The sequence below is a fragment of the Schistocerca americana genome, chromosome 6 (assembly GCF_021461395.2).
Source record: "Schistocerca americana isolate TAMUIC-IGC-003095 chromosome 6, iqSchAmer2.1, whole genome shotgun sequence".
NCBI classification, from domain to species: Eukaryota; Metazoa; Arthropoda; class Insecta; order Orthoptera; family Acrididae; genus Schistocerca; species Schistocerca americana.
Window position 1 is genome coordinate 29,000,350 of NC_060124.1, and position 23,783 is coordinate 29,024,132.

Genomic DNA, 23,783 nt, shown 5'->3' on the forward strand with positions numbered 1-23,783 from the left:
AACTGGCTCGCCACAATATTCCAATCTCTACTCTTGATGAACTGTGGTATCGTATTAAAGCTGCATAGGCAGCTGTACCTGTACACGCCATCCAAGCTCTGTTTGACTCAATGCTTAGGCATATCAAGGTCGTTATTACTGACAGAGGTGGTTGTTCTGGGTACTGATTTCTCAGGATCTACGCACCCAAATTGCATGAAAATGTAATCACATGCCAGTTCTAGTATAATATATTTGTCCAATGAATACCCATTTATCATCTGCATTTCTTCTTGGTGTAGCAATTTTAATGGCCAGTGGTGTATTATGCTCAATTTGAATCTGTTGACCAATTTCTTCTTTAGGAGAGCCAGGAAACAATCATTAGGGCAGTATACAGGGTGTACCATTCACAGTTTGGTGCAGATCAAATAGCGAGTAGTATAATCTGTTTTCAATACCTGGTGGAGACAAGTGGGGAAATTGTCAAAATATTGTGTAAAGAGAAAGTAACAACTTGACTGCAACCCAAGAATTTGTAAACAATCAATTTTGTTGAAAAAGCGTGAAAGATCATATATTTTACCATCTCCATTGGTATATAATTTGATTTATATCTCTTTTTGACAAATGCACATGCACAAAACATCAAAAGTTTTGTATGCAAATGCAATTTATCATTTTAGAATTTATAAAACTAGCTGTGCTTGTTTAATGTAATTTAATAGATAAAAAATCTACTTACCAGGCAGCGGCAGGAGAACACATGTATGAAAGGTGTTAACAGTGTGCAAGTTTTCAGAGCCAGTAGCTCCTCCTTCTACCAGAAGGGTTGAAGGGGAAGGAAGAGGGGTGAAGGAAAAGGAGGGACAGGTGAGGTTTAGGAAAAGGGGTGGAGTTCAGAAATGTCACCCAGAATGCTGGGTCAGAGGAGACATACCAGGCAGGATGAGAACGAAGGACTGATCATTGGGAGAGATTTGAAATCTCTCCCAACAATCAATCTTTCCTTTCTTGCAATACTCACTAATGTGCAAAAAGCTTAAGTAACACAGACATATCCCAAAATACAGCAATTTCAGTGCTATGCATAAGTGAGCATTGTTCAAATGAAATGCAAACAAGCACAGCTAAAATATCAACAAAAATAATCAGTTTTTGGAAATAAAATGTAATTGGATAGATAAAAATAATCTACTTGCCAAGCAGTGGCAGGAGAAAACACATATAAAAGGTATTGCAGTTTGCAAGCTTTCAGAGCCAGTGGCATCTTCTTCTGCCAGAAGGATTGAAGGGCAGGGAAGAGAGGTGAAGGGAAAGGAAGGGTGAGGTTGAGGAAATTCGGAAGATTTTGGAAAAGTCACCTAGAAACTCATGTCAGGGGAGACTGACTGGATGGAAAGTAAAGGGAAGATTGATTGTTGACAGAGACTTGAAATCTCTACCAACAATCAGTCTTTTCTTCTCATCCCATCTTGTAACTCTCCCCTGACCTGGGATTCTGGGTGACAAAATGAATCTGATCATTGATATCCAAACTCCATACCTATTAATGAGTGGGTTCATAGGCTGTATCTGGTAAAACATGATTTGCCAATAGTCTCAACAGATACAAAAGCAATATATGCCAAGCAAGCCACTATGAGTGCCATTTCCTGCTCTGTTTTAACATATGTTATAGCTTTTTTAATACTTAAATGACTGTTACCTCAGTACAGCTCAACAGTAATTGTGCAGTAGATCTACGATGTCATAATGTCCTATGAACCACATATAAAAATGTACTCACCAAGCTGCGGCAGAACACTCACACATAAAGGACTGTTGTGACTGGCAAGCTTTCAGAGCCAGTGGCTCCTTCTTCAGGCAGAAGGGTTGAAGGGGAAGGAAGAAGGGAGAAGGAAAAGGCTGGAGAGGTCTAGGAAGAGGGGTAGATTTTGGGAAAGTCACCCAGAACCACAGGTCAGAGGAGACTTACCGTGTGGGATGTGAAAGAAAGACAGACTGTTGGGGACGCATAGGACTAGATTTAAAAACATGAGAGCTTAAAGGCGGAAGACAGGGTAATACGTAAGAGAGGATTACTACTAAAACATCATGCATGAGTTAATAAGAGTGAGAAGCTAAGTGCATTCTACATAGCAAAGTTGGGAGAGGGCAGTGAAAAATAGACAGGAAAGACACTGAAGAAACAGAGTGAAGCAAAGAGTGTTTTTTCTTCACTGTAACTATTTTTCATTGCCCCCTCCAACCTTTGTTATGTACAATGTGCGTAGCTTCTCACTCTTATTAACTTGTGCACAATGTTTTAGTAGTAATCTCTGTCTTGCATATTGTAGATACAGAAATCCTACAATAGGGAAAATAATTGTAGCTTTTCAAAAGTACTACTTTTGGACCCTTATTTTGTGAAATGGGATATTGAACAGAATTTGTCAGCATTCTTAAGAAAAACATAAAAATAACTACAATTAATACAACACTTAATTTTTATTTCATCAGTTTCAATGTACTATTTATTTGAGCATATTATTTATTGCAGTATGCTGAATGAAAAACGCTGGGAAACAGCAAATGCTGCAAATAAACTGAGGAATGGTTTGTTTAAAATTGATGATACTCGTGAAAAAGTGCAGTTAATGTCTGTTGAACTGGAAGAGTCACAAGTAAAGGGTAAATTTATATGTATTCAAAAATCTCATTGCTGCCATTCAACAAACTGTAAACAGTAACATTCTGAGACTTTCATTTTGTTTCCACAGTGGTAGAGTTCCAGCAACAGTGTGATGAATACCTTGTAACGATTATGACACAAAAAAGAGAGGCAGATGAACAACAGAAGTCGGTAGCTGCAAAGAGCTTAAGAATTGGTGAAGAGGAAGCAGCCTGCAAAAAGCTTGCTGATGTTGCCCAAGCAGATTTGAACCAGGCAATGCCTGCTCTAGAAGAAGCCATGAGGGTAATTACAAGATATCTGTGAAATAAGCTTTCAAAATGTCATCAACATATACACATCAATGGGTTGTCCATTTCCAATCATTCATTTCACAAAACTTACATGTGAAACCAGTTCATAATGTTTTATGTGAAGTTAGATATCTTCTGAAACAGTATGTCAAATTAGTAGAATGCTGTACATATGATGAGGTGAAGAAAATTTTTTATGCAGTATTTGGTAGCACAGGTGATTTGCACTCCCAGTGGTACTTTTTTTTCCTGTACCAAGATGACACACAGAAGTATATTCCAAATAATCCATTTTCTTCTCTCTGGTACTCTTCTCTCTTGTCAAAAATTGGTAGACTTTTATAACAGAGTATCTATATCAGTGATTGTCAGCCTTTGGTATCAGTAACCATATTAGTGTCATTGTTCAAATATTCTGTATTTAATTTTATATTTTTGTAAAAAATTAAATGTAATGTAGCAATATATACCATTATGTGCAAGTATTACTTTATGCAAAAATTCTGTTTTTATTATGTGAAATGTTTGTCCATTTTTATATGCTAGATTTTTACATATGGCGTCACTGATGTATGCAAAAATTCCATAACTGATAGGTCATGGTACAGCATGTTATCATTTAATGTTAATCCATGACATGTCTGCCTAGTGCTGCTAGATGTATCACTGGCAGCTCCATGAATCACTGGAGATTGATAAAAGTGAAAAATCATTAAAATAACTTCAATGGGAAGGAGTAGACAAGAAAAATACATAATATCTTGATTAGGGATTTACATAAGTTAAAAGAAAAACATTTGAAACGAGACATACAACTATATATATAAAACAAAGATGATATAACTTACCAAAAGAAAGCGTTGGTATGTTGATAGAGACACTAACAAACACAAACAAACACACACACACACACACAAAATTCAAACTTTCGTAACCAACGGCTGCTTCATCAGGAAAGAGGGAAGGAGAGGAAAAGACGAAAGGATGTGGGTTTTAAGGGAGAGGGTAAGGAGTCATTCCAATCCCGGGAGCAAAAAGACTTACCTTAGGGAGAAAAAGGGACAGGTATACACTCCCCCCCCCCCCCCCCCCCCCCCCACACACACACACTCACATATCCATCCGCACATATAGAGACACAAGCAGACATATGTAAAGGCCTTTACATATGTCTGCTTGTGTCTCTATATGTGTGGATGGATATGTGTGTGTGTGTGTGTGTGTGTGTGTGTGTGTGTGTGTGTGTGTGCGAATGTATACCTGTCCCTTTTACCCCCTAAGGTAAGCCTTTCCGCTCCCGGGATTGGAATGACTCCTTACCCTCTCCCTTAAAACCCACATCCTTTTGTCTTTCCCTCTCCTTCCCTCTTTCCTGATGAAGCAACCGTTGGTTGTGAAGGCTTGAATTTTGTGTGTATGTTTGTGTTTGTTTGTGGGTCTATCGACCTGCCAGCGCCTTCTTTTAGTAAGTCACATCATCTTTGTTTTTATATATATATAAAAAAACAAAGATGTAGTGACTTACCAAATGAAAGTGCTGGCAGGTCGACAGACACACAAACAAACACAAACATACACACAAAATTCAAGCTTTCGCAACAAACTGTTGCCTCATCAGGAAAGAGGGAAGGAGAGGGAAAGACGAAAGGATGTGGGTTTTAAGGGAGAGGGTAAGTAGTCATTCCAATCCCGGGAGCGGAAAGACTTATCTTAGGGGGGAAAAAGGACGGGTATACACTCGTACACACACACATATCCATCCACACATATACAGACACAAGCAGACATATTTAAAGACAAAGAGTTTGGGCAGAGATGTCAGTCGAGGCAGAGGCAAAGATGTTGTTGAATGACAGGTGAGGTATGAGTGGCGGCAACTTGAAATTAGCGGAGATGGAGGCCTGGTGGATAACGGGAAGAGAGGATGTATTGAAGAGCAAGTTCCCATCTCCGGAGTTCGGATAGGTTGGTGTTAGTGGGAAGTATCCAGATAACCCGGACGGTGTAACACTGTGCCAAGATGTGCTGGCCATGCACCAAGGCATGTTTAGCCACAGGGTGATCCTCATTACCAACAAACACTGTCTGCCTGTGTCCATTCATGCGAATGGACAGTTTGTTGCTGGTCATTCCCACATAGAATGCGTCACAGTGTAGGCAGGTCAGTTGGTAGATCACGTGGGTGCTTTCACACGTGGCTCTGCCTTTGATCGTGTACACCTTCCGGGCTACAGTACTGGAGTAGGTGGTGGTGGGAGGGTGCATGGGACAGGTTTTACACCGGGGCGGTTACAAGGGTAGGAGCCAGAGGGTAGGGAAGGTGGTTTGGGGATTTCATATGGATGAACTAAAAGGTTATGAAGGTTAGGTGGACGGCGGAAAGACACTCTTGGTGGAGTGGGGAGGATTTCATGAAGGATGGATCTCATTTCAGGGCAGGATTTGAGGAAGTCGTATCCCTGCTGGAGAGCCACATTCAGAAACTGATCCAGTCCCGGAAAGTATCCTGTCACAAGTGGGGCACTTTTGTGGTTCTTCTGTGGGAGGTTCTGGGTTTGAGAGGATGAGGAAGTGGCTCTGGTTATTTGCTTCTGTACGAGGTCGGGAGGGTAGTTGCGGGATGCGAAAGCTGTTGTCAGGTTGTTGGTGTAATGCTTCAGGGATTCCAGACTGGAGCAGATTCGTTTGCCACAAAGACTTAGGCTGTAGGGAAGGGACCATTTGATGTGGAATGGGTGGCAGCTGTCATAATGGAGGTACTGTTGCTTGTTTGTGGGTTTGATGTGGACGGACGTGTGAAGCTGGCCATTGGACAGATGGAGGTCAACGTCAAGGAAAGTGGCATGGGATATGGAGTAGGACCAGGTGAATCTGATGGAACCAAAGGAGCTGAGGTTGGAGAGGAAATTCTGGAGTTCTTCTTCACTGTGAGTCCAGATCATGAAGATGTCATCAATAAATATGTACCAAACTTTGGGTTGGCAGGCCTGGGTGACCAAGAAGGCTTCCTCTAAGCAACCCATGAATATCTTGGTGTACGAGGGGGCCATCTTGGTACCCATGGCTGTTCCCTTTAATTGTTGGTATGTCTGGCCTTCAAAAGTGAAGAAGTTGTGGGTCAGGATGAAGCTGGCTATGGTAATGAGGAAAGAGGTTTTAGGTAGGGTGGCAGGTGATCGGCATAAAAGGAAGTGCTCCATCGCAGCCAGGCCCTGGACGTGCGGAATATTTGTGTATAAAGAAGTGGCATCAATGGTTACAAGGATGGTTTCCGGGGGTAACAGACTGGGTAAGGATTCCAGGCGTTCAAGAAAGTGGTTGGTGTCTTTGATGAAGGATGGGAGACTGCATGTAATGGGTGAAAGGTGTTGATCTACATAGGCAGAAATACATTATGTGGGGCTTGGTAACCAGCTACAATGGGACGGCCAGGATGATTGGGTTTGTGAATTTTAGGAAGAAGGTACAAGGTAGGGGTGCGGGGTATCGGTGGGGTCAGGAGGTTGATGGAGTCAGGTGAAAGGTTTTGTAGGGGGCCTAAGGTTCTGAGGAGTCCTTGAAGCTCTGCCTGGACATCAGGAATGGGATTACCTTGGCAAACTTTGTATGTGGTGTTGTCTGAAAGCTGACGCAGTCCCTCAGCCACATACACCCGACAATCAAGTACCACGGTCGTGGAACCCTTGTCCGCCCGGAAGAATGATGATGGAACGGTCAGCCTTCAGATCACGGATAGCTTGGGCTTCAGTAGTGGTGATGTTGGGAGTAGGATTAATGTTTTTTAAGAAGGATTGAGAGCCAAGGCTGGATGTCAGAAATTCCTGGAAGGTTTGGAGAGGGTGATTTTGAGGAAGACGAGGTGGGGAATGACCAGCAAGAAACTGTCCATTCGCATGAATGGACACAGGCAAACAGTGTATGTTGGTAATGAGGATCACCCTGTGGCTAAACATGCCTTGGTGCACGGCCAGCACATCTTGACACAGTGTTACACCGTCTGGGTTATCTGGATACTTCCCACTAACACCAACCTGTCAGAACTCCAGAGATGGGAACTTTCCCTTCAGTATATCCTCTCTTCTCGTTACCCGCCAGGCCTCAACCTCCACTAATTTCAAGTTGCCACCGCTCATACCTCACCTGTCTTTCAACAACATCTTTGCCTCTTTACTTCCGCCTCGACTGACATCCCTGCCCAAATTCTTTGCCTTTACAAATGTCTGCTTGTGTCTGTGTATGTGCGAATGGATATGTGTGTGTGTGCGAGTGTATACCCATCCTTTTTTCCCCCTAAGGTAAGTCTTTCCACTCCCGGGATTGGAATGACTCCTTACCCTCTCCCTTAAAACCATATATATATATATATATATATATATATATATATATATATATAAACAAAGATGATGTGACTTACCATACGAAAGCGCTGGCAGGTCGATAGAAACACAAACAAACACATACATACACACAAAATTCTAGCTTTCGCAACCAATTGATGCTTTGTTGGTTGCAAAAGCTAGAATTTTGTGTGTATGTATCTGTTTGTTTGTGTTTCTATCGACCTGCCAGTGCTTTCGTATGGTAAGTCACATCATCTTTGTTTTTAAATATATTTTTCCCGCGTGGAATGTTTCCCTCTATTATATATATGACCATTAAAGTGGAGAGAAAGGTGATCGAGTTGGATGTAACAGTACCAAATACTAATTGTCAGAGAAACACCAGAGCCTGAAAATTCACAGTATATCTACACGCCTACCAGCCCAGTGAGGCATTTACATGCTGTTTAAGCATTTATTGTCTCCTTATGTTATTCCTCTCATTGTTAAGGTTGTACTTGGGAGCCAGACCTTACTCGCGCCACACAGCTTCTATCCCTAAGGTACTTTATGTATGGAACATGTGGACTAGAGGTAATGACATAGCAAAATGGAAACATCACACCTGCTATGATTACACGCTTGTTAACAATTAATTTTCTTTCTTTTGTAATTGTCATCTAAATATGGCTATTCACCTTGTGTATATGTAGTATATGCTCAGATCTGTTCAGACATTATGCACACTATATTTCCTGCTAACTCATTATTCCTATGATAACTTTTTATCCACTGACTGCAATAGTATATTTAGTTTTACTGGAAACTTATAAATTAAAAGTAATGAGTACTTGTACTTACCACAATGCCATTTAAATTCGATTACAAATATGTACTGAGAACAATTTGTTGATATCATCCTGATGAATAATATAGTGACAGTACCTACCTGTAGCAATTATTTTCTGTGAGAACTGGAACTGGTCATTGTATGTAATGACAATAACTGGGGGAAAAGCCACATTAATTAAAAGTTGTGTGGTGTACCTTATTGAAATATTTTCTGTATCACCAGTTTTACAGCAATTCAACAAACTTTCTTCAATGATACAACAAGGGTAGAATAAGGGTTTGCATGTAGGTCATTGTACAAGGTTCCTTCTTTCTCTTCTACCTGCAGCTGCTCCACATGTAACTAAAATAATAAAAGCAATGTCAGAGCATGCATAAATCAGTAAAGTACTAAAGTGCAACTTATTTGGTCACATTGTACCTTTCTGAACTTTTGCGCTACAATCTCTTAATTGGCAAAATTGGCAACTGAGGTAGGCTGTAAATCAGAAGAGTGTTGTTGAAATTGGGTACCAATGATTAGAAATATAAAGAACTTCACTAAATATTTGTAACAGTAATGGAAATTCTTTGGTGGAACAACACATAAAGTAAAAAGAGGCAAATACTCGCAGGGCATATCTGCGTAGCATAGAAATATGTAACCGAAAACAGTATTCAAGCTAGATTTCGAGATTTTGCTTTTTTTCTAGTAAAAGTACACACATAGACGTCAAAACAAAAGCTCTTGCAGCCATGGTAGAATTAATTATTCAGTATCAGTTATTGAAAGCAATTGCGCAGCTGACGGAGGTGGGGAAGGGATAGGGAAGGAGATGCAAAATAAGGAGGGGCTAGTGGTAAAGAGCAAGCCAGGTCTTTTGACATATGATAAAGTTGTTGCACAACAAAATGAAAGTAGTTCAGATGGTAGAGCATATAGGAGATATAGAGAGGGAGAGGAGGGTAAGAGGGAAAATGAGCAAAGGTGGAGATGGAAGGGGAGAAAGGGAGGGGTGAGAGAAAGAGTGTCAGGTGGAGAAGGGGAAAGAACAATGGAATGGAAAAAGGGAGAGAGAATGTCCCCATGAGGGAGGAGAAAGAGTGGTGGGAGAAGGCAGCTCATGGTCTGGTTTTGGAAGGATTGGTGTGGACAGAAGATGGAATGGAAAAGTTAAGGTGAGGCTACGGCTTGCCAGAGCGGAGGATCGCAGGATATGCTGGAGAGAGAATTTGCAACTGCATAGTTCAGAGAAACTTGTTTTGGAAGGGAGTACCTATATGGTCTGTTTAGTAAAGCAGCTGTTGAAGTCATTTGTATTGTGGTGTGCAACGTGTTTTGAACTGGATGGTCAAGTTCGTGAACTACCAAAGTTCAGTGGTGACCTTTCATGTGAGTATGCAGTTGATTTCCTGTCATGTTGACATAGAATGCTACATAGTAATTGCAGCTTAGCTGATATATAGCATGGCTGCTTTCACAAGTAGCCCTGCCTTTTACTGGGTAGGAATTGCTGGTGTCTGGATTGCAGTAGAAAGGGGTGGGTGGGTGTATGAAACAGGTCTTGCACCAGGACTGACCACAAGGAAGTGACCCATGGGGTGCAGGATTGGGATCAGGCTTGGAATAAGGATGGGAAGGATATTCTGTGGGTTGGGTGGGTGGTGGAACACTTCTTTGGGTGACGTGGGTAGGATTTTGGGTATGATATTGTTCATCTGAGGGTATGATGAGAGATGGTGAAGCCCTGTTTAAAGTTGTGATTGAGCTTCTAAATACTAGCTTGATGCTAAGTGATCAGAGGAGTGCTGGTCAATGGCTGGTTAACAGGGTTTCTAGTTAAGAGGACATGGTGTGGGTGATTGGTATAGTGCAACAGTGGTTGCTTTACACTGGAAATGTGGCATTCATGGGTGGTGAGGCTGTAAGGCAGAGGCTTTCTGACATGAAAAGGGTGACAGCTGTCAAAGCAGAGGCGCTGTTGATGGTTGACACACTTGATGTGAACAGATGTAACTTATTTACGGAGCCATCTGACATGTAGAGATTGACATCTGGGAAGGTGGCTCATTGACTTGACAAGGACCAGATGAAGCAGATTCTTGGGGAGGGAGGGGGGGGGGGATGGTGGAAAGAGCAAAGGTTATCCCAGCCATGAGACCAGATCATGAAAATGTCATCACTCAGTCTGAACCAGACAAAGATGTCATCACTCAGTCTGAACCACACAAGGATTTTTAGGTGTAGACTAAATATGAAGAATTCCTCCAGATGAGCCATAAATGAGGTAGCATGGGATGGTCCCTTGTGGGTACACAAGCCAATAGTAAATTTAGCCTTCAAAAGTGGAATGATTGGGATCAAAATACTTCAGTGTATGGATCTCAACATTCCCATAGAACAAACATCTGCATTTGTTGACCAACACCTCCTTACTATTGTCGGTAACATCCCACCCTACATGCAAGACACTGCTCACTTCCTTCATTACATTTCCAGAATTCCTGTCACATTATCACCAGGCTCCTAGTCAGTCATTGTGGATGCAACATCTTTGTACACCAACATCTACCATACTCATGGCTTTACCAAAGTCCCCATTGTACCAAATCCACTGGCTAGTTCCTAATTCTCCTTGAGCCACAATTATTTCACTTTTGAAGGCCAATTCTTTAAGCAAATCGGTGGTATTGCCGTGGGTACTTGGACGGCACCATCCCTCGCCGACCTTTTTATCGGCCGTCTGGAGGAATCCTTCATATCCAGTGAACACCTATAACCCATTACCTGGTTCACATTCATTGATGATGTTTTTGTGGTATATACTCATACCCTCTCAACCTACTCTCAGATCCACTTATCTGGTCATCGAGCCACCTTCCTAGACATCTATCTACACTTTTCAGATGGCCCCATATATGAGTTACATTTTCTCACATCAAGTGCACCAACCACCAACAGTACCTCCACTCTGACAGCTGTCACCCATTACATGTTAAATAGTCTCTCCCTTACAGCCTCTCCTCACCTCCCATTGATGTGCCTCTACAGTGGAAGGAATGAATCATCAAACTACACCGATAACCTAACTAGTACCTTTATTGACAGAAAATAACCTATCCAGCTCATCAGTCAACAGATCTTCCATGAAATCTTTCCTCTGACAACAGTAAATCTGTCAACCAGTCACAAGCCAGCATTCCTCTTATCATCCAGTAGCACCCTGGCCTTGAAAAGCTCAACCAAATTCTTCACCAGGGCTTCAACTGCCTCTCGTTGTGTGCTGAGATGAGTGATATGCTACCCAAAATCCTGCCCACATCACCTGAAGCAGTGTTTTGCCACCCATCAAACCCACAGAGTACCATGACCATTCCTCTTCCAGTTCTGCTTCGAATCCTGCACCCTTGCATTCAACCCAGGTGCAAGACTTGTCCCGTACACCCAGCCACAACCTCCTACTGCAGTCCAATCCCTGGTACTTCCTATCCAATAAAAGGCAGGGCCAAGTATGAAAGCAGCCATGGTGTATATGATAACAATATTATGAAAAGGAACGTTGCTACTCACCATATAGCATAGATGCTGAGTCGTAGATATGCACAACAAAAAGACTGTCACAAATAAGCTTTCAGCCAATGAGACCTTTGTTGCATATAGATGACAAATAATTAAGTCTACTCACATAAATGTCCACAGCCAAACTGTGACAAAAACACAAAGTTGACCAACCAGTTCCCAAAAATGCTGTACATAACAACTCAAACGACTCCAACACCTGCTTTACTACACATGCCATTTGGATACTCCCTTCCAGCACAAGTTGCTCTGAATAGTGTAGTTGGGAGTCTGGCTAGCACAATCTGCGATCCTCCAATCTTGCAATCCCCCTGGCCTAAACCTCCACTAACCTGTTACCCACCGCCTCACCTTACCTTTTCCCTTCTCCCTTTTGTCCACACTGCTCCTTCCCCATCCAGATTGTGTACTCTGTACTGTCTTCTCCCACCACTCTCTCTCCCCGCCCCCATTTTGTTGGCATTTTCTCTCTTTTTCTCTTACTTGATCCCCCATGACCTCTCCTCTCTCTCACTCTCTCCCATCTGTGGTTCTGTCTTCAACTCCACCAACATTTCTTTTCCACCCAGCTGTGCCTCCCCTCCTTGCTCTCCATCTCTCTTGTATGCTTTACGCTCCGAACTGCTTTCGTCTTGCTTTGCAGCCATTGAATCATTTGCATAAATATTACTTAATTGTACCTCATATTGCATATAAATAGTGCAATTTCATACTTTCATTACTGATGAGTAGCAATGCATGCCATTCTTTCTGTCCAAGGATCTAGCGTTGTGTGTGTGGTTTTTTTAATGTATAATTTCACAGTTCTTATGTAAATATTTGTTTTATTTTAGGCCTTAGATGCCTTGAATAAGAGAGACTTAACAGAAGTAAAATCTTATGGACGGCCCCCAGCACGAGTGGAAATGGTGATGGAAGCTGTGATGATACTGAAGCAGGTGGAGCCAACTTGGGCTGAAGCTAAACGTCAGCTTGGTGATGCAAATTTTTTGAACCAGGTACTCTCTCTAACAACTCTGGAATTAATTGTTTTGAACAACAGAAAATCCAGGATGGAATAATGACAATATTTTGAAAAGGACAGCTTGTAACTCACCATGTAGAGGAGATGTTGAGTCACAAACAAGCACAAGAAAAGAACTGCTGTACATGTGAGCTTTTGGCAAGAAGGCCTTCTTTTAAAGTAGAATGAGGTGTTACAGCCAAAAGCTCACATGTGTAGCAGTCTTTTTGTTGTGCCTATCTGCAGTTCAACATCTTCTCTGTTGGTGAATAGCAGTCTATCCTTTTGATAATATTGTCATTAATTGTTTTGATTATTTTTAAGACTTAACTAAAGAACAGCTACAAATTAATTACCATGCATGAATTTTGTAATGCATGGTAACTGGATTTGACAAATTTCATTTGCATGATTTATATACTTTATCTTGTAATTTCATAGAACAATTCTATCAGTGCACAGGGTCATCAAATGAATCATTGGGCCAAGTGGATAGCAATCAGATACACTGGATGATAATAATAATAGTAACAGGTTGGATTTATATTATGCTAGTTTTAAGTTAGTGTTAACAGGAAGGGATTGTGAAAGTGACGATTTGGAATGATGAAGGAAAAATGAGGGAACAGTCAAATAGAAGTAACAAAAATTAATCCTAATTCCTTTTACTAAAAGAATAAATCTGAAATACCATTCATTTGGATAATTAACAGGGGTTAATAAGCCTTAGGTATTGGTGCTGAGAACAGAAGTAGTTTTTCAGTAGTGCAGCTTTCAACTTAGGCTTGAAAATACACTGTTTGTCAACAATTGTTTCCAATCCTTGCGGAAACTTGTTGAAAAGTATTACTGCCAAGTACTGCACACATATCTGAATGATAGAGGAAGGCATGTTTCCTACATACAGTTCATTTCTGTGTCTTACATTTACTGAATGGATGCAGCTGTTCTCTTCAAACAAGTTACTGTTCAGTAAATTTGTCACAAGAGTCATATAATAGTAACAGATTTTTTTAAAGGATGTTAGTGGAGACTTTGTGTGCAAGACTAAAGTCTTACAAGAGAGATGCCATCAATACCAGTTATTTTGATTTGCCAGTCAACTTTTGGGGTCCAATGAAAGAAAGGTTTTAAAAATTCACAGACTGTGTCTATAGCATAATTTGTCAGGTCCTATATGAATTTCTTTGTCGTGCCTCAATTATGAATGAAAACTGACAGGCTGTTGACAAGTTTTGCACAGAAAAATGAGCCATAAAAAAAGACAAGAAGCTGTAAGGCATAAAATTGGTCTATAATTACTAATTAGAGGAAGTTCCCTTCTCTGAAGTTTAATAGATGGGTGTTACCGTAGCATTTCTAAGTCTGTCAGGAAGAATGACCTGAATCATTGACTGATCTCTAAGATAGCTCATGGTTAGTCCTACACACTTTTGGGACTGTCGCATCAACATGTAAATTCATGTCAGTATTATTTCATTACTTTTTGGTGGAACAGCAAAATATTTAATTAAATTTATGTGAATCAAAAATGTTATGAAAACTGTTCCTAAACTCTATAAAAATTACTATATGTACAGTACATATCGAAAGTCTTAAATATTTTTTCTTAGTATGCTTCCGTGTCATAGTCTTCTCTCAATTTCTTTCTTTTCTTTAAATTTTCAAGTCGTAACAATAATGTGGAACATTTTAAGCTGTGTAAGTTAGCAGTTTAGATTTCATTTTCTTTTGCTTCCACATGATACATAGAGTCCCACTGAGGTTTCAAGGAAAATAACTAGATTTATGTTTCTTTCCAGATTAAAACAGGGAAACCGATTTGCAAAATGTGTGTTACTGCCCAGCCAAAATTCGTCCCACTTTTCACTTGAGGATTTTTCTTTCATTTCATTTAACTGGTGATAACATTGCATACAGTTTCTTTCAGTTTTCTACTCTAATGTTTCTCCAGTGATATTACCTCAGTTAAGCTCTAAGTTGTTTTCTCTACTCTCTCTCTCAGAACTGCTGTCACTAATGTTTGCGCTATTCTGCATGGAAATTTCAGAAACTTGTTTGCACAATTGTTACTAACGGTCCTCAGAGCATTCTATGTGCAGTATAGATTTTTGTTTTCTACCCTTTATCCTCACTTTGATGTGATATCCTCTTTCAATTTGACATGTAATTATGTTTAACATATTGCAGTTCTTTTCCACTTTCAATTTTAAAGTTTCCTACTTTTTGCTGAATTTTGTAAGGGCATACTGTAACATATTGCAAAATGATGTACAAAGAAAGAGACCAGAAAAATGGGCCAGTGACTTCCTTCTTCATCACAACAACACACTGTGCCACACCTTGCTTTTGATTCTTGACTTTGTGGCCAGAAAAAGTGTTCCTGTCTGTCCACATCCATCTTGCTCATGAGACTGGGCACCATGTGACTTTTGGCCCTTTCTGAAAATTAAAACCATGCTTAAAAGAAAATATTTTGACACCATACCTGACACACAGTGCCACAACAGATTAGCTGAATGCCCCCACAAAAGAAGCCTTCCAGAAATGCTTCCAATCATGGATTCAAGATTGGGATAAGTGCATTGACAACCAAGGACATACTCTGAAGGAGATTAAATCGAATTTCATGTAAGCTTATTACTTTGTTTCTAATAAAATATATAACCATTTTTTTAAACACACCTCATACATTATGTTATCCCGTTTTACTTTGGGTGATTATGCCAAAATGCTAATCATTTCCATATCAAATCATATAGCTAGCAAAATTGGTGTTTGTTGCATGCTGCCATCATGGTTTTGCAATTTTAATGTCTGTTAATGTCTGCCAGTCATTCAGGGTGAGGAGTCAGTCACCTTTCTCATCCTTAGTCACCTTCTTTTCATGCTGTCGCCTGTTTAATTTTTGTCAACTTTTCGATCTTTTTTGCTCTTTTAGGTAGAAAATACATTATTTACTTGTGTTTCCTAGTTTCTGTGTTCATGTTCGTTCATTTAACTTTTATGAATGCTCCAGTGATGAAAATAGACAAAATCTAACTCGAGGGGCTTCTGAAATTTTTGAGATTTTTTTATTTTTTATTTTTTTAATATATTGCACAGTGGTTATTAGTATCAAATGTTCCTCTATTACAGTTGTTTCTGTTTTTGTTCCAGATTCTAATTTCGCTGTAGTAGCAATACTGCTGCTGTGGTACTCTGTTCAATTTTGAAAATAAACTTTTTTTAAACTGCAAAATGCATATTCCATGGTGATTGGCTTGAAAAGATAAGGAGTTTGAAAAGTAAAATTTCTACATTGGGAAAAAGTTAGTGAAAATGAACTGTTTTGCAGTGTGTATTCTTGCTTGATTAATTTGGTACAGAAGGTTTTCAGACCATTTTTAATCACCCACTTCAAACAAGACAAGTGTAACTTTGAAACTAAATGTGGACCACATCATTTATGTTTAGAACACCCAGATCAGACACAACCATCAAGTTCATTTTGTGTGCCAATGATATGGATGTTAAGTACCAAGGATAGTTCCACAACTACTGAATTGATATGGACAATGAAATCAGTTATATCCTGTTAGTCTAGAGATTTGTCAAATGATATTTGTAATGTTTTTAATATGTTCACTTCTAGTGTTCCAGAACATCTTCTGCTTTTGTCTAAGAATAGTATATACCTAATAAATGATGGACTGGCACCTTATTCCAGGAATGTATGTTACAAGAAGCATGTTCATCATGTTATACATCGAGTTGTGATGAAACTACCAATTTTAAAGATAAAAAAGAATTACAAACAACCATTACATTTTGGTCAGAGAGTAAATGTTGCATAACAATGCATCACATAAGAACTTTCTTTATTGGCAAAGCAGATAATGAAATGTTACTTCAGAAATAATGCAAAGCACCTTCTGAAGTCAACATGTCCCTAAATAAATGCCTTATTCCGGGATCAGATGGACATAAGGTCAATAAAAAGGTGTTCAGGCTATTAGAGACTAAAGTTCAGGAGACCCAAAGCAGACCGCCTGTGTAAAGACTTAATACTGTTTATACTGTTCAGGTGAAGAAGCATCCCAATTTCTGCTCAGTATTTACCATTATTGTGATGGTTGGTCTGTTTGGTGGGAAGAATTTGAAAAAAAAATTTTGTCTTAAGTTTAAATTCCACTTCTCAAGGTGGCTTACTTCATGACCTTCAGCCAAAAGGATTTTGGAAGAGTGGGATTACTTAATATTGCTTTCTTCTGGATATACCTCTAAAAAAGAATTCTGCTACTGTGCAGTCCAAGTTCTACAACACCATTGTGAATGCTTTAAAAAGCAGGACTTTATTTCATAATTTGGTCGGAATAACTATTCAATCCCCCCCCATGAACCACGGACCTTGCCGTTGGTGGGGAGGCTTGCGTGCCTCAACGATACAGATAGCCGTACCGTAGGTGCAACCGCAATGGAGGGGTATCTGTTGAGAGGCCAGATAAACGTGTGGTTCCTGAAGAGGGGCAGCAGCCTTTTCAGTAGTTGCAGGGGCAACAGTCTGGATGATTGAGTGATCTGGCCTTGTAACACTAACCAAAATGGCCTTGCTGTTGTGGTACTGCGAACGGCTGAAAGCAAGGGGAAACTACAGCCGTAATTTTTCCTGAGGGCATGCAGCTTTACTGTATGGTTAAAGGATGATGGCGTCCTCTTGAGTAAAATATTCCGGAGGTAAAATAGTCCCCCATTCGGATCTCCGGGCGGGGACTACTCAAGAGGATGTCGTTATCAGGAGAAAGAAAACTGGCGTTCTACAGATTGGAGCGTGGAATGTCAGATCCCTTAATCGGGCAGGTAGGTTAGAAAATTTAAAAAGGGAAATGGATAGGTTGAAGTTAGATATAGTGAGAATTAGTGAAGTTCGGTGGCACGAGGAACAAGACTTTTGGTCAGGTGAATACAGGGTTATAAATACAAAATCAAATAGGGGTAATGCAGGAGTAAGTTTAATAATGAATAAAAAAATAGAAGTACGGGTAAGCTACTACAAACAGCATAGTGAACGTATTATAGTGGACAAGATAGACACGAAGCCCATGCCTACTATAGTAGTACAAGTTTATATGCCAACTAGCTCTGCAGATGACAAAGAAATTGAAGAAATGTATGATGAGATAAAAGAAATTATTCAGGTAGTGAAGGGAGATGAAAATTTAATAGTTATGGGTGACTGGAATTCGACAGTAGGAAAAGGGAGAGAAGGAAACATAGTAGGTGAATATGGATTGGGGCTAAGAAATGAAAGAGGAAGCCGTCTGGTAGAATTTTGCACAGAGCATAACTTAATCATAGCTAACACTTGGTTCAAGAATCATAAAAGAAGGTTGTATACATGGAAGAATCCTGGAGATACTAAAAGGTATCAGATAGATTATATAATGGTAAGACAGAGATTTAGGAACCAGGTTTTAAATTGTAGGACATTTCCAGGGGCAGATGTGGACTCTGACCACAATCTGTTGGTTATGAACTGTAGATTAAAACTGAAGAAATTGCAAAGAGGTGGGAATTTAAGGAGATAGGACCTGGATAAGTTGACTAAACCAGAGGTTGTACAGAGTTTCAGGGACAACATAATGGAACAATTGACAGGAATGGGGGAAAGAAATACAGTAGAAGATGAATGGGTAGCTCTGAGGGATGAAGTAGTGAAGTCAGCAGAGGATCAAGTAGGTAAAAAGACAAGGGCTAGTAGAAATCCTTGGGTAACAGAAGAAATATTGAATTTAATTGATGAAAGGAGAAAATATAAAAATACAGTAAATGAAGCTGGCAAAAAGGAATACAAACGTCTCAAAAATGAATTCGACAGGAAGTGCAAAATGGCTAAGCAGGCATGGCTAGAGGACAAAAGTAAGGATGTAGAGGCTTATCTCACTAGGGGTAAGATAGATACAGCCTACAGGAAAATTAAAGAGACCTTTGGAGAAAAGAGAACCACTTGTATGAATATCAAGAGGTCAGATGGAAATCCAGTTCTAAGTAAAGAGGGGAAAGCAGAAAGGTGGAAGGAGTATATAGAGGGTCTATACAAGGGCGATGTACTTAAGGACAATATTATGGAAATGGAAGAGGATGTAGATGAAGATGAAGTGGGAGATACGATACTGCGTGAAGAGTTTGACAGAGCACTGAAAGACCTGAGTCGAAACAAGGCCCCCGGAGTAGACAACATTCCATTGGAACTACTGACGGCCTTGGGAGAGCCAGTCCTGACAAAACTCTACCATCTGGTGAGCAAGATGTATGATACAGGCGAAATACCCTCAGACTTCAAGAAGAATATAATAATTCCAATCCCAAAGAAAGCAGGTGTTGACAGATGTGAAAATTACCGAACTATCAGTTTAATAAGTCACAGCTGCAAAATACTAACGCGAATTATTTACAGACGAATGGGGAAAAACCTGTAGAAGCTGACCTCGGGGAAGATCAGTTTGGATTCCGTAGAAATGTTGGAACACGTGAGGCAATACTGACCTTAAGACATATCTTAGAAGAAAGATTAAGGAAAGGCAAACCTACTTTTCTAGCATTTGTAGACTTAGAGAAATCTTTTGACAATGTTGACTGGAATACTCTCTTTCAAATTCTAAAGGTGGCAGGGGTAAAATACAGGGAGAGAAAGGCTATTCACAATTTTTGCAGAAACCAGATGGCAGTTATAAGAGTCAAGGGGCATGAAATGGAAGCAGTGGTTGGGAAGGGAGTGAGACAGGGTTGTAGCCTCTCCCCGACGTTATTCAATCTGTATATTGAGCAAGCAGTAAAGGAAACAAAAGAAAAATTCGGAGTAGGTATTAAAATCCAGGGAGAAGAAATAAAAACTTTGAGGTTCGCCGATGACATTGTAATTCTGTCAGAGACAGCAAAGGACTTGGAAGAGCAGTTGAATGGAATGGACAGTGTCTTGAAAGGAGGATATAAGATGAACATCAACAAAAGTAAAACGAGGATAATGGAATGTAGTCAAATTAAGTCGGGTGATGCTGAAGGAATTAGATTAGGAAATGAGACACTTAAAGTAGTAAAGGAGTTTTGCTATTTGGGGAGCAAAATATCTGATGATGGTCAAAGTAGAGAGGATATAAAATGTAGACTGGCAATGGCAAGGGAAGCGTTTCTCAAGAAGAGAAATTTGTTAACATCGAGTATAGATTTAAGTGTCAGGAAGTCGTTTCTGAAAGTATTTGTATGGAGCGTAGCCATACATGGAAGTGAAACACGGACAATAAGTAGTTTGGACAAGAAGAGAATAGAAGCTTTCGAAATGTGTGCTACAGAAGAATGCTGAAGATTAGATGGGTAGATCACGTAACTAATGAGGAGGTATTGAACAGAATTGGGGAGAAGAGAAGTTTGTGGCACAACTTGACTAGAAGAAGGGATCGGTTGGTAGGACATATCCTGAGGCATCAAGGGATCACAAATTTAGCATTGGAGGGCAGTGTGGAGGGTAAAAATCGTAGAGAGAGACCAAGAGATGGATACACTAAGCAGATTCAGAAGGATGTAGGTTGCAGTAGGTACTGGGAGATGAAGGAGCTGGCACAGGATAGATTAGCATGGAGAGCTGCATCAAACCAGTCTCAGGACTGAAGACCACAACAGCAACAACAACTATTCAATAAGTTCACATAATGTTTTTCAAATTCAAAAGCCTTTGATGCACAAGTTGTATACATAATAAAAACACACTTCAAATCTTTTTGACTCATGTTCTGAAGGTTTCTACCTTGAGAAAAATTGGGAGTATTTCTGATGTTCTTCATAATGAAATCTCTACACAAGGCAATCTACTTACTCTTGAACAACTAGTCGTTAGCAGATGAGTAATTGAGGAGCTTAATAAACTGGAAGAATGTGATAAGTTTTGGGTTGTAAAGATGTCCAAAAATATTATGTTGCAGCTTGCAAACATGGGTGTAAAAGACATGCTTATCAAGTGCACCACTGAAAAGCTTTAGGTATATAGACCCCAAAGGAAGAATAAAGAGCAGAGGCTGTAGTGACACGTTAAAGATAGCAAAAATGATGCTGTTCAGTGTCTGGCAAAAGAATAATTATTAGATGAATGGAAGGTTCTACAATTCGGAAAAAGATGACACAGCTTTAGATAGCAAATGTGTTTACAGCTTCTGGCTGTAGCACATCTCAAAAAGAAACTGTTGTAAATAGTGAAGGAGAATATATTAATGATGACTAGAGTCTCTGTTATGTGTATCTGTTGTGTATATTAAAATTATAGGAAAACACTATGAACTAATGCATCAATCCAGTACCAGTACCAAATTACGAATTTACCTGCATATCAAGCTACCTTCTATTAGGAATGTGGGTGCATCCAACGACTGTGGCATGACTTTCAAATGATAGAGCACAGCATTCAGTTGTCCTTTTCTTTCAGGTTTTATTAGAAAAATCTAGATTTTGGCTAGTGCCTAGCTATTAGCAATGCACTATTTCATAGCTGAAATGTGGATTTGCCTAATAAAACTTGAAAGAGAAGGACAACTGGTTGCTGTACTCTATCATTTGAAAGTAGCTGCACATGTTAATAAATTGTAAGGTAGAGAAAAATTGCCAAAACACATCCAGGATCCATAGAGTTAAAGTATCCAAATGTTTCAGATCTTTTTAAGGCTTATCTTACATTGTACCATGGAAATGCGGACATAGAGAGAAGATATTCCGTTTGGACTCACATTAGGAGAAGACAAGCCAGCAATGACTATGGAGAAACACCACACCAACTGTCTAAGGAAGGACTTCTTTCCCAAGCTTCAGCTAAACTGAAGAAAGCACTTGGAAGAAATGATTTAAAGGCAGCAGAAGTGCCCCAAGGCATAGCTGAGGGTGCCCAAAGTATGAAAGTAGAATATTAGATTAGATTAGATTTACTTTCATTCCAATTGATCCATAGTGAGGGTGTCCTCCAGGATGTAGAACATGTCAGAAAAACAACAATACATGGCAAATATTTACAACTCAAACGAATAAGCTAATGTACCATTCCACAGGTCCCAAGTGGCATGGCCGTCATTTTTTAATGAACGCTATATGAAAGAATCATGTTACAAATACTAATGCACTGAATTTAAAATAGAAAAAGTTTTTTATTTATTTATAAGGTAATAAACGTGTAATACAACTACTAAATACTTATGTAACATGAACACATTAATGCACTGAACTGGTGCAGAAGTTACTTTGTACTTACAGACACACACACACACACACACACACACACACACACACACACACATACACACACACGCACACACACACACACACACACAGACACACACACACACACACACACGTATTTACAACGAACGCATTACTGCACTGAAATTGTGCAGAAGTTGGATGGCTGATGGCAAGTTATTGAAAATGTGTGTTCCTGAATAATGCACACCTTTTTGTACAAGACTAAGTGACTTTAAATCCTTGTGAAGATTATTCTTATTTCTAGTATTGGTTCCATGAGTTGAGCTGTTGGTTTTTAAAAGTGATATATTTTTAATGACAAATTTCATTAAGGAATAAATATATTTGGAAGCAGTAGTTAGTATCCCTAGTTCCCTAAACAGGCTTCTGCAGGATGTTCTTGAGTTTACACCACATATAACTCTTACTGCACATTTTTGTACCCGGAAAACTTTAGCTTGGCTTGATGAATTGCCCCAAAAAATAATCCCATATGACATTATGGAATGAAAGTAAGCATAGTGTGCCAGCTTTTTCATTTTTATATCCCCTATGTCTGACACAATTCGCATTGCAAATAGAGATTTGTTAAAATGCTTCAGCAGTTCTGTGATGTGCTCCTCCCAGTTGAATTTATTATCAAGCTGTAATCCCAAGAATTTAACACTGTCCACTTCTTCTATCTTCATCGTATGTTAGGCATATACTCGTGGGACACCCCTTACGAGTTCTGAACTGCATGTAGTTTGTTTTTTCAAAGTTTAGTGACAAAGAATTGGCTAGGAACCAATGATTAATGTCCACAAATATTTTATTAGCTGACATTTCTAAGACTACACTTGATTTGCTATTTATTGCAATGTTTGTATCATCGGCAAACAAAATGAACTTGGCTTCTGGTAATGTTACTGATGAAAGGTCACTGATATACACAAGAAAATGTAAGGGCCCTAAAATGGAACCTTGTGGGACCCCACATGTAATTAGTTCCCAGTTGGATGACGCCTGATAGTGTGATACATGTCTCTTTTCTAATAACACTCTTTGTTTCCTGCCAGAGATATAAGATTTGAACCATTTTGCAGCATTTCCTGTTACACTATAATATTCTAATGTACTTAAAAGGATATTGTGATTTACACAAGAAGTGGTGAAAGAAAAGGAGTTGGGAACCATTCAAAAAAATCTTGAGGAAAAAAATCTAGTGTGATTACTTCATTTTTGCTCATATTCCAAAGAAACAGTAATCCAAAAATATTTTGTTCATCTTTTTCCAATACTGAAATGAAACATGGAATGTCATTAATTGCAAAAATTTGATGCTGATCTTGTTTGTGAATTGCGGTTACCAATATCGAATTACTGGTTGGTGCATAAGTTCATATGGTTTTGTTTTGCATGTTGGTGTTCTGGTTGCTGTGGGTTTGTTTATTTATTGTCATTTTTTTATTTGTATTTCACTGTTGCTATTTGAGTTTAGATACTGTCATTTAGAGATAGTTACTGATGCTATGGACACGAAAATGAAGCACCAAGTGGAGAAATTGGAAAATTTCTGGCATGTTCTTCTGTTTTGAGTTCAATAGAGGGGTGGCAGCAACGGAGGCAGCTAGAAACATTTTTGCCATGTATGGGGATAATGTCATTGGACAGAATGTGGCAAGAAAATCATTTTGTCATTTTAAGGAGGATAATTCTGACAGTAATGATTGTCCATGTTCAAGAAAACCTTTGGTGTTTGATAAAGATCATTTAAATGTATTAATCCACAATGATCCACATCAGTGTGCTTGAGAACTGCAAATGTGATGAACTGTGATCACTTTATCATCGTGCAAGATTTGAATGC

At 39.5% G+C, this 23,783-nt stretch overlaps 1 protein-coding gene across 1 annotated transcript in view; it reads left to right on the forward strand.

Moving 5' to 3' along the window:
- Positions 1-23,783, forward strand: part of LOC124619703 (dynein axonemal heavy chain 2) — a 1,014,172-nt gene that overhangs the window by 728,922 nt on the left and 261,467 nt on the right. Inside the window, 3 exon segments of the mRNA XM_047146260.1 lie at positions 2,522-2,652; positions 2,742-2,938; positions 12,510-12,674. Coding sequence (XP_047002216.1) covers positions 2,522-2,652; positions 2,742-2,938; positions 12,510-12,674 — 493 coding nt within the window.